A 12,680-nucleotide genomic window follows, 5' to 3' on the forward strand; every position below is an offset into this window, starting at 1 on the left:
TGTACAACATTCAAAACAATGACGTTTAGATGAATCATTGATCAACATAGTTCTTGTTAAACCATTAGAAGCCATTACAATTGAATTGAATTTAAACCTGGAACATTGTAGTTGAGTTTTACTTGAGAATGTTTGGGCTTTTAAACAAGAGGCCAGCAGCAACATTAAGGTTAGTAGATGGAATATCTATGGGAAGATACTCCACATTATAATTACAATATATAATTACCATGAAGGGAGGATGGCCAAGAAACCTCCACAGAGGTAAAGGTCAGAAGAACCAAAACTGACATGAGAGTGTAGAGCTATGTTTACAATGGTGCGTACACACACAGTACTGTATGAGTTATTTCTGTTAACTATGGTGTTAAATACCATGTTGTGTTTTTATTAACTGGTATTGCTATCAATCAAAAAAAACTTGGGTGCCACGGGTTTGTGAGTAAACCCCACAAACCTAAGGCACATGATTTGACTTCTGACTTCAGAGGTCAAATGAGTGCAGGAGTGTCATACTACAGCAACTGATGACACATTCAACAAATGCTTCATGCAGAATTGAATGCTTCTTGACCCATCAAACATGATTTACATATTGGTGAGATGCACCACACATATTTCAAGTGGATGCAGTTAAATCATTTGGAGAATAGTGGTTATAATCAGGAGTTTCTAAATCTCAGGAGGTTAAATGCAAGTCTTTAAACTAAATACATTGATATTCCAAATCAATGATGTGATGCTATTAAGACTACCACAAGCAGTTATTCCTTTATGCAACATGTAGGAAAGACAATAACCAAACGTAGGCTATTTACACATTGGTGGAGGAGGCATGCAAAGGTTTTAAAAGTACCAATATACTTAAAGATTCAAGATTCAAGATTTTTATTATCAAATGCACAACAATAACATTAAGCAATCGCTGGCAGTGAAATGCTTGAGTCACAGGCTCTCTTCTAGAAATGCTCAAGTAATTACAACCTATAAAATAAAATAGAAATATAAAATAGAATAAAATAGAATAAAATAGAATATCAAAATTAAAAATAGAAAATAAAGTATATATATCTAAATATATATCTAAACAGCTGAAGAGAAAATAAAACAACAATAGTGCATTTATGTGCAATATGCAAATATGTCACGGTGCTGGTTTGGTGGACAGGGGATGAAACCGTCTCTGAACCTGGTGGTGCGGGCCCGGATGCTGCGGTACCGACGGCCAGACGGCAGCAGGCAAAAATGTTTATGGCTGGAGTGAAAGGGGTCTTTAATAATCTTGCTGCTCTTCTTCCTGCACCGCTGGGTGTAGAGGTCCTCTGTGGATGGTAGCGCCGTCCTGGTGATGTGCTGGGCAGACTTCACCACCCGCTGTAGAGCCTTACGGCTCAGGGCGGTGCAGCTGCCATACCAGGCGGTGATGTAGACAGTCAGGATGCTCTCTATGGTGCACCTGTAGAAATTGCAGAGAATCCTGGAGTCCATGTGGAGCCTCCGCAGCCTACGGAGGAAGAAGAGTCGTTGCCTGGCCGTCTTCCTGATGGAGTCTGTGTGATGGGTCCAGGTCAGGTCATCAGTGATGAGGACCCCGAGGAACTTGAAGCTGCTGACTCGCTCCACCGTGGTCTTGTTGATGGTCTTGTCCACTCCTTGTCTCTTCCTGTATCGATCAGCTCCTTTGTTTTGCTGACGTTGAGATGGAGGTTGTTGTCCTGGCACCAAGATGTCAGGGCTCTGACCTCCTCTCTGTGGGCCTTCTCATCGTCGCTGGTGATCAGGCCTATGACAGTGGTGTCATCAGCAAACTTAACGATGGTGTTGGAGCTGTGGGTGGCCACGAAGTCATGCATGAACAGGGAGTACAGGAGAGGACTGAGCACGCAGCCCTGGGGGGCACCGGTGTTGAGAGTCAGGGTGGAGGATGTGTTGCTGCCGATCCGCACCGCCTGTGGTCTGCCCGTCAGGAAGTTCAGTATCCACTCACGGAGGGCGATGTTGAGCCCAAGGTCTCTGAGCTTGGTGACGAGCTTCAGGGGCACGATGGTGTTGAATGCTGAGCTGTAGTCGATGAACAGCATTCTCACATATGTGTCCCTCTGGTCCAGGTGGGAGAGGGCAGTGTGGAGGGTGAGGGAGATGGCATCTGCAGTCGACCTATTTGACCTGTAGGCGAACTGAAGAGGGTCCAGAGAGTCAGGGAGGAAGGAGGTGATGAATGGTTGGACCAGCCGCTCAAAGCACTTCATGATGATGGAAAAGTAAGAGTACTTTTATTACTTAAGAGTATACCAATGATCCACTACACCACTATGGCTACTACTCCCCACTCTGATTGGATCAACGGACCAATTCCCAAAAAATCTTGAACCTAATATTGAAAACATTTAATACAGATGTAGTTGAGTAGAAAGCACAGATATTGGCTGCTCTATGTAATGGAGTAAAAGAAAGTACATGAAAATAAATCTACTTCAGTTAAGTACAGATAAATAAAACATCCCCTCAAGTATTTTCACAGCATGACATTTCCTTCTAAATGAATTAACATGATATTTTATACATTGTTAATAGGACACTGTTAATCTGCCATACATTCTCCCTTCTCGAGACTTGAGTGATGGGGCGGTATCTCTACGCGCTTCATTTATATAGAGCGACATGAGTTGTGGTTTTAATTGGTGTTGTATCAAATCGATGAGTATTAATAAATCGTGAATTTGAACTGTAATTCAAAAAGTTTCCATGAGCGCACTGCAGTGCTGAGTATTCAGGCGAACGCACCTACTAGTGAGACGACCACAGAGATACGTGCGGAGGGATACGGTGCTTAAACCCAGGTTTGGCTGCACTCCGGCGTCGGATTGAGGTCTCTGCTGCTGCTCTGACACACTCACTCTCTCTGTCTGGTTTACCGAAGCGTGCTCGTTTTAACCGAGACAGTAATCATTCAAATACGTGATCAAAGGACGTATCTCATTTGCTAGTTCAATAAATAAACCGTACGTCGGACGTCTCGTCATCTCCACGGAGCTAGAAAAGTCCCCGGGACAATGGTGAGTACAGTTAAAGAGCCCTAGCGTTAGCATTGTAGCGTTAGCTTCCACTGCGCTGGTTTCGAAATGAAACAGCCCCCGAGGCGGTCACACGTCTCGCCGCCGCCTGCTGTCGCTCCTCGGCGAACACGACGTGTGAGTCCGGACGAGCTAACTGTAGCGCACACGAGTGTGAGCTAGCTTAGAAGGTGAGAGGAAATGCTGCGGTGCAATTATCGGACGCTAAACTCTTCACACGTTAACCCGAAGCTAACTCATTACAGGTGTGCTCGGGGCTTTTCTGTGTAATGTTGACCAGCAGATGGTGATGATGATGGTGATGATGGACATGATGATGATAATAATGACAAAAAGCCATTTATCTTGAGTAATAAAGCAGCATGTGTCAACTGCGCAGCGGAGGAAGCAGGCGACGCGTTTCCTGCCGTGTTATAATGTGTCATGTTAGCTCAGTTAGCTCGGGTTAAATGGTGGATTTTTCACCTCGAGGTTTGCAGCATTTTTTTTTATTTTTTATCGTCGGCTCTGAGTGGAGGGTGGGCGTGGTGCTGCTAGAGCTGCTGCTGGTGAACAGGGTGCTGTGTAAAAATAGACCGTCCGGTGTTAACGTGATCTTGAAACCCATCTCGCTAATCTTGCAAGGCGGACACCAGGACCGCGGCTCGACCTGCTTTCTGCAAGCCATCCTCCCGCATGACGAGCTGCTGCAGCGCGGCTCGCAGCTCTCGCAGGCTCCTCTGCACGGAGGGGGGGATCGGATGAAGTGTGACATACGCAACAAGCGAATGAGAAAAAAAAACGGGGTTGTAAGGTTGTAATCGCCACAGATTGCGATTACGTAAAAGCGCGGCTCACAGGTTGTGGTGTGATGCCTCACCATAAGCAATAAATTGGTGATTTTTGCAGGAAATTCAAGGGGGGGGGGGGGAGTGGGGGTGCTCATCATTTTCGGATCGCGTTTTTCGCAGCACCACCATGACAGCATCTCTTCTTTTCCGTATTACGCCATAACGTTGTACCGCATCCAGCTCCCGTCGAATGATCCTGTTTGCAACCCCTCCTTCCTTCCTTCCCCTCCCCCCTCCCCCCCCACCCCGCATTGAACCAAACCATGCTTGGTGCAGTAGGCTTTCAGGACCCGCAGTGCACCCTCCATAGGGGGGGGGGGGGGGGGGGACTAACCATATCCCCCCCCAAAAAAGCACCACAGGTGAATCACCTCCACTGTGCCTCTTTATCCTTTATCTTTCACCTTTCCCTGTTCTCTGTCATGTACAAAGAACAGACACGTGGTTTTCTGATACATATTGCAGTCTGTCACATCAGGAAACTTGGATCATGCTACAGTGGCTTGCTGCCCCCCCCCCCCCCCCCCCCCCACACACAGCTTTTTGTAGTTTACTGTTCTCCTAGGTGAGATTATGCAATGAGCTGAAATCCTCCAATATTGTTCTGCTGAGCCATTTCTCCACAGGCGACTGAACGCTCAACTGTGCTTTAGCCCTGATCCAGACACTGCTTGCTTCAGCACCACAGGACAGAGCGGATACTCTGCAGTCTGTCTTGTTCCCTTCTTTTTACCCCCTCCCTCCCTCCACCTGAAAAACCAACATGGTGACTCATTGAAAATGACTCGAAGAACACGTGCCGTTACCACCACCCCGAGCTACAGGAGCCTTAGCTTTCATCCCTTTTGCTTTTGAAAAGGGAAATATAAAGTTAGAAATTGATCTTGAATTTGTGATGCAAAATTGTTAGTTTGATGCATCAGCTCTGGAGTACAGACAAGTTTAATTGCAACTCTTGATTCAAGTTGAATATATGAGCCATGGCAATCCATCTCTAGCGGCTTGGTTTCATTACCTAGCTTAACACCATTACTGTGCTGTTGCAGACCGGTAGAATTCAATTGTTCAATGGGGCCAGTTGTTTCCCTCGTCATCCAAGAACCGTACCCTGACATTCTGAAGGAATACACACAGACACAAAGCAACAAGCTCTGTGAAGCAACAGTTGGCACAGATGTTAGATTACGATAATGAACTCAGCCATACTTTTGTTCAGCTAGAGAGATGAAGAGGTGGTGAGTTACTGTGATATTCAGTGTGCTACATTGGCGACCCTGTTCGTGTCTCACTAATTATAGCAGGCGTGTGTATTTCTGGCTGTGGAATATTTATACCCGTCCCTCATCACATTTTCTCAGCCTGAAGTGGGCATGTTGCCTGACTTAGACAGGCCTGGTAAGACCACACTGGGATGACAGAATGAAGTTGAAAAATTCCCGGGCTGTGCGAATGCAAACGTGTTCCTGTTTTGTGACGAGGTAGAGTGGTAAAACCTTTCTAAGAGCAGAAGGTACGGACAGCAGTGAGTTTCTTTTTATTTCTTTGGGTAAGAAACGTGCTCTTTCACCTTACTCCAATAATGCAACAAGTCTGACATTTTACATTAAATGGAATACAAAAGGTTAAATCTTATGTTGTGTAAATTACCAACTTTGATAGAACATAAGGCCCAGTTAAGAATTTACCTTTGTTAAACACCTACCTATAAAGGAGCGTGAGATTAGTCAATAGTTTGGTCAAAGGAGCTATCTGAGTCCAGCTGTCAGTTCATGTCAGTCTGTTTTGAATCGGTTTGTTTTAGAAATTTGCATTGGCAGATTTGTTTATATTGTTAACTCAGCCATTGGGGTTGTGTGTTCATTGCAAAAACTACACAACAGATTTCCTATGAACTCTCCAGCCTCTTGTATAGTTTACACAGTTGACTTTGCTTGAAGTTCCTCCTCACTGGACTGATTGTAAATGTTTCTGTTTGATTGCTTATGTTGATTAATATTCAAGTCATATTTATCCAAACCTTTGAGCATTTAAGGTATTTTTAATACCTGCTATTAACATGCATCTCAGATGATTCTGTCACAAGTGGACAGCTCTAGATACATCCGTCCACACCTGGCATTAGCATGTGTTCACACGCTTGTCTTAAGGGACCACCGGTGATTGATCTCACACCCTGCTGTGTGTGCAAATAAACAGACACATCATGTCTTAGGCATGCTCATGACTGTACAGTTATCATCTTGTGATCAAATATTCAGAGATGGACCCAAGTTGACCTCTGTGAGATGTCCTTTGAGTTGATGCCACAAAAAAAAAAATGATAAAGTGAGTTGTGAATCTGTCGTCTTTCTGTCAGTTGATGCAAAGGTTGATTAATCTGAACCAACTTTGTCATAAATACTGAATCTTCTTTATTTATTTTTTTAAACCACAATGTTTAAAGGTCTGCCAAAAAATCAGTCATTTTGACTTATCAGTACTTTATCAAATTCTTCTTCTTTTCTTAACAGGCTGATCAGCTGACTGAGGAGCAGATTGCTGGTGAGTGCATACTGGTTTAGTCCACCACCACAGCCAAACCAAATGTGTGCAAGGCCGGAAATAAACTTGCTTTTACTAACATGTACACACATCACTGCTGCCTCACGTATCTTGTGTAAATTTAATGTGGCACTTTTGCACACATCTCAAAAATGAATATTGTGTTAGCAAGATGTAGTATTATTAAGCATACTCACAGTGTTATATCTTTGAATGTACAGAGTTCAAGGAGGCATTCTCGCTGTTTGACAAGGATGGAGACGGCACAATCACAACCAAGGAGCTCGGGACTGTGATGCGTTCTCTGGGACAGAACCCCACTGAGGCTGAGCTGCAGGATATGATCAATGAGGTGGATGCTGATGGTGAGGAGGAAAGGTTTCAAATCACTAAAGTCATTTTCTTGTCAAATGTCCAGGGAAGATTCACCACTACATGTCGTATGAAGGGTATTTGTGTTAAATCATGTTCTTCAAGAAGAGTTGATTTTCTCTGTTGGTTGCCATTGTCTAGGAAATCACCCCTCCTTATTGCACATCTGAGACATTTATCCTTCTGCAGATCGAATCGACCTTTAAATTTAGTGCTACTAAGTGTTAAAATAGAAACTCAACTTAAATGCTTCAAAATGGTTGTTAAAACAGACACAGTGGCATCAGTTAGCCCTGTAACATCCCAATGACCTTTCAACAAAACCTCTTCATAAATGATATTTAGATTTTGAGTAGTGCATTAAAATCCTCTTGTAATTCACTTGAATGTCACTTAAATGTCAAGCAAAGACATCTAATTAAATTTTGATGAAGTTTTAAACATAATGTTACATGTTCATTTTAATTAGATAACTAAGGCCAAAATGAGGACACTTTGGATTAGAGTCCATGCAAATCTGATTTGATACTAGAGAGCTAAAATAAGATTCTTCCCATTCGGTTATTATTAACCAAATGTCAATGTAGGTTGTTAATAATTAGGATCCAGATTTGTACTGCTCAGCACACTTCACAGTTGACAGATACACTGGAAACGTCTCTGTACTCTTTAGGCCGAGCTATGTAATGTAGCACATCTGTTTTTGGTCATGAATAAATCAATAAACCTTTTTGTGTTTGTATGGCTGTGTAGGTAATGGCACAATTGACTTTCCTGAGTTCCTGACCATGATGGCCAGGAAGATGAAAGATACAGACAGTGAGGAGGAGATCAGAGAAGCCTTCAGAGTCTTCGACAAGGTTCGTCAGGACTGAGCAGAATGAGAATATAGCAGCAAACAGAGGAGCTCTGTGTTCGCAATAGATTAGTTTTGTCCTTGTGATAAGTTCACTCTGGTCCATTAAATGTAGGTGTGTTCATTTGGTGTTAGCTCTCATGTACAAATGTAAAATAACGTCAGTAAAACAAGCTCTTCACTGGATTGTAACATCTGCAGGATGGTAACGGCTACATCAGCGCAGCAGAGCTACGGCACGTCATGACCAACCTCGGGGAGAAGCTCACAGACGAGGAGGTGGACGAAATGATCCGTGAGGCCGACATCGATGGCGACGGGCAGGTCAACTATGAGGGTGAGATATTCTGTTCTTACTCGTTTCTATTTGCATGTGTTAACATTAACAGTTATGCACTAATTAAAAACCAGCATCTGCTACAAGTTTATTAGAACAAGTAGCACATCATGTGTTTTATAAGTAAGACAGAGACTTGAGGAAATGTAAAATCAATCAAATTTATTTGTATAGTCCATATTCACAATTTGTCTTGGGGCTTAACAAGGTGCAACATTCTCCGCCCCTAATCCTCAGGAAGAGTAAGGAAAAGAGGAGAAATTAAACAAATTAAAAGACCCAGAAAGCCTCACTTGAGGGTTCCCTCTTCCAAAGATGGTCTATCTGTGTAACAAAGTATTTCTACAAAAGAAAAGCCGGACAGAGATGAAGGGAGCAGTAATGTAATTTGTAATGATAGCGGTATTGCCTATTGCGTATTTAAGGCATATATTTAAACAATGTAGTTGTAATCATAATCTACGTTCAGCTGCCACCACAATCACGATCCTACGTTTAATTTCGTGCAACAAAAGTAACCAGATTCCAGAGTTTGACCTTTTTGAATCTGTCGTTTACAAACCGTTTTGTGCTGTTTTACAGAGTTTGTCCAGATGATGACTGCTAAGTGAAGAGAACACTGACATCTCTCTCAACATCGCTTGTCCTCCTAAGATCACTGTCTTCAAGAACCAAAAAAAGGAACTATCAAATGAGAAACTAACTTCCCTCCTCAGAATCACTTACCTGTAGAATTTAGCAATTTGTGCTTCAGTACATCCAACTACTTCAAAAGGTATCTGTTTACTAAACAACAACAGAGCAATCCTTTAGAGAAGTTAATGGACCAACCTTTAAGGGGACCAGGGCCCCCTCACTTCCGACTAAGATTCTGCTGAGTTCCCCAGCTCCTGATTAATTTAGAGGTAAGAGGAAACACTGAAGGCAGAGGTGTTTGAACCCACGCCACAGTTGTTAGAGTGAAGTTAAATTCTTTCCAAATCACTTCCTACCAAGACTATTTGACTTTTCTCGCACCAGTGGCGACTCTCCAAACAATGAATTGAGTACTATTCTTGCATGCAGCCTTTCTGTGGCGCTCTCTAGTCACAACAAGGAGGCTCTGATTCCACCAGAGGTAGCAGTCAGATTGTGTACACACTGGAGGTATATACATAAATATATAGCCATATATATATATGTACAAATTTGTGTCACTATTGATTATTGCAAGGGCCAAAAGTTGCATTGTAGGTGGTCTGTTTTTCGGATGAGATCTCTAATACCTTGAAGAGTTCGGACAAGAATGAGACAGGAAAAGAGCTGAGGGGGGGTTTTCTCTCTTGAAGATGTTGAATTGTCATGTGTTGAGTCGCGGGCTCTGCCTGCAGCACTGACTGGAGACAGCTGTACGTTGTATTGCTTCAGGATGACTGTCGTGAAAACGCAACTTGAGGACTGCAGTTAATACATTTATTCTGCAACCAGATATCCTGTTGATACAATATTGATGTAATGCTTTATAAATGTGTTCTCGAATATTAATATATTGATGACAAACTTTGGTCACCAAATATAGCTCTCTCTATATATTAGTGTATCGTAAAGTTTGCATTGCCTATTGTTGTAGTAAATGACCTGTGACATGTTTTCTCTTTGGTTTTGAAATGTGCCATAATACTCTTTACAAACGCCTCAACCTTCTTGCAAGACTCGTAGTTCATAAGAATATAATCAATCTATTTAATAAAACCACATGATACATGCAGTTGAGCATATATAAACTTAAACCATGTGTATGTTCCAAAGGTTTTGTTCAAAAAGAAGAAAAAGAAACCAGACGTCACTGTTGCTGCTGCTGCTATAACGACTCATACTTTCACTCCCATCTCGTCCTTGTTGGTGTCTGATCTTCAACTTGTAGTTCGGTGAATCTTCAATCTGCTTGCTGTTTTAATGAACATGAATACATTCACTCTATGTTCACACATTACTAGTTGTGTTGGGGCGTCAGAAGGGACGTTCAGGAGTTGTAGCAAATATATCAGCTTTAGGTGTGAGATCAGATTCAGAAATTGCGAAGCATGTCAGCTGAGGTGTCTTTGATTGCAACGTAGACCCTGCTCTGTTTGAGGCGTTATAGTCGGTCACCATCAAGTCAGAGGTTCGGAAGTAAACAGTGAATGGACTGTTAACTCCTGAAGGTATCTCAAACAATGTAAAGATGTGATATATTTTCCATAAATCAATAAATTGAGCTTTACTTCACCTACTCTTCACTGTCATGTTTAATCCAACGCTTGGGAGTTGATTGTAAATAAACCACTGAGAACTTAAATAGAAATGCACAAACGCTGCTCTGTGTGACTGCTCGACTTCCTTTCTCTGCCAGTGCGCCTGAGCCACAACGAGAGCACTAATCTCATCCAGACAGCTCCAGACTTGGTCAGGTCAGTTCACACTGTAGCCTCCGCTGGAGAAACTGTCCCAGGCACAGGCTATGTTTAGCAGCTCATGAGATTGCCACAGGAGCCAGCGGTAATCCAGGTCAGCGAGGGTCACAACCTCTCGCCGACACTTAAATGCAAACAAGGTGTGCTGGCACTCCTGCTGACAGGCAATAACGGGAGCCAATGGGTTTCAACTGGAGAGGGCAGACGTGATTGGAAGAGGGTTCACGTGACAATCGTGTGGTTGAGTAGACGTAAGTTACTAAACTGGAGCACGCTCAGTGGGACAATAAGAGTGGCAGCATCGCAGGCACAGGCAGGTGTGATCATCCCTCTGTGGTTGTGTAATGATTCTCACAGAGGCCAGTGACGGATTCACTGTGATCAGCTTCACTTTGAATATAAATCAAACAAGTCATGGTGTTCACTGTTAACGGTTTTCGGATGAAATTAACATGTTCAGTCTTTTCATTTCCAGTGGTGGAAAGAATTCAAGTAAATTGACTCAAGTACTTTACTGGAATACACAATTTATTGTACTTTGCATATTCTCTTCTACTTGATTTCATGTCACAGGGAATGTTTTGCCCACTGCATTTAGTTCACAGCTGCATTTAAGTAAATACAATTATACAAACAAAATACATGTCTTTTGAAAATAAAATAGCTTACTTCATAAGTTTACTGTATTAACTGAGTGTCACGTAACCAATTCATATACTGGTTTATGTAAAATATAAAATTATGAACGATAATTATGAGTGTCATAATGTTAATTATAAGTAAATTTCAAACAACTTTTACAACTTGCTTTTATAAGACAGTACATTTAATAATACAGCAGGCATATGAAAGTAATGGCAAAAAATAATAAAAGAAATACAAGTTTATCAGAATTACAATTACAAATATGATAAATAAACACAATAACAGAGCCTTATTGGACTGATTTAGAGGTTCGGTACTGATGCAATCATGTGAACCAGAAGTTGTAGCAAGTCAGTAATCTAAAATAACACTAGTATTCATAAATGGAATAAATAGTACAACATTTCCCTATGAAATATAGTGAAATAAGTTAAGTTTGAATATTAACATACATATAAAACTGTATTGAACTATTCTATAAATATAAAAGCTCATAGTCCACACTGTCTCCTCTGTACCTTTGACGTGTTCAACCAGTTGGCCTAAAAACATTAGACAGGACGCTAATGAGGGATTTTACCAAGACTTCAACACTGGGTGGTGATGTTTCATCAAATTCTACCTGAGCTGTGTGATGAGGGTCTAGAGCAGCACAGACAGAACAGAGCGTCTGTCTCAGGAAGGAGATAAGACACCGGAATTGAAAACAGGCAAAACGATTAAGTGGATTTGATACAAAACAGCTTGTGTAGAGCAGCATGTTTTTTTCATTGTGTGTGTGTGTGTGTGCGTGTGTGGTAGTGTTCGATTGGGTGCAACACGCCCACAACTCATAACTGTGTCTACGTTGCAGTTATCCTGGGGCCTGGGGCTGGACAGTGGTGTAAACTCTGCAGTACAATCTATAGATATTGTTTTAGCATTAATAAGTACGTATTGGGAATTCACTCAAGATGTAAAGTCCCTCCACTTTCAGAAAATGTCAGAATCTCTCTTTGTGTCATCGTCTTTCATCTCCATCACATGCTTCCTTCCACTCTCACTCACTTCCCACGTGACCAAAAAATGCTTCACCTCACACGTCCCTCTTGTCTGTTCAGAAGTGGTTGGGACATGAACCAAACTAAAGAGTCAAAGTACACGTCAAGTCAATTTTTTTTAAATAATGTTTCTGTATTTTTAGCATGTTCTTATCGCACTGTATGTTCAAACGTTCATTTTTTAGTAGTTATTTGGTGCTTTGAAAACCGGGTGAAATGGCTGAGTGCATGTATCGACTAGACATCGGATTCATCTCCTGATCGCTGCTGTGTAGACTCTGGCTCCTTCTTTGCAGGATGGCACGACGGGAGAGATAAAATCAAAACTGTTGATGATTGTAACTTAAACACATATGTTTAAAAAATATCTAGAATGGTACTTTCGAGCGCACACCTCCACAAAGTTCCGACTGTCGCCTTAAATCCAATCAATCTGTACCGATTTTATCAAACTCATAGAAATCAGTTCCCTAAATATGCCTGATCTTGATTTTTTTCTCAGAAATATCCATCGGTTAAAAAAAAAACATATCCCCAAAAAAGGCCCTATTAC

The 12,680-nt window shown here is 41.9% G+C and overlaps 1 protein-coding gene across 1 annotated transcript; it reads left to right on the top strand.

The window, feature by feature from the left end:
* Window positions 1–2,832: 2,832 nt before the first annotated feature.
* Window positions 2,833–9,779, top strand: calm3a (calmodulin 3a (phosphorylase kinase, delta)). The gene is made up of 6 exons (XM_053422399.1): window positions 2,833–3,056; window positions 6,415–6,445; window positions 6,667–6,810; window positions 7,571–7,677; window positions 7,875–8,010; window positions 8,593–9,779. Exons 1-6 carry the CDS (start codon window positions 3,054–3,056, stop codon window positions 8,619–8,621), a joined length of 450 nt encoding a protein of 149 aa, XP_053278374.1. The 5' UTR covers window positions 2,833–3,053; the 3' UTR covers window positions 8,622–9,779.
* The last annotated feature ends 2,901 nt before the right edge of the window (window positions 9,780–12,680 follow it).

Source organism: Pleuronectes platessa, chromosome 5, assembly GCF_947347685.1.
Source record: "Pleuronectes platessa chromosome 5, fPlePla1.1, whole genome shotgun sequence".
Taxonomy (NCBI): Eukaryota; Metazoa; Chordata; class Actinopteri; order Pleuronectiformes; family Pleuronectidae; genus Pleuronectes; species Pleuronectes platessa.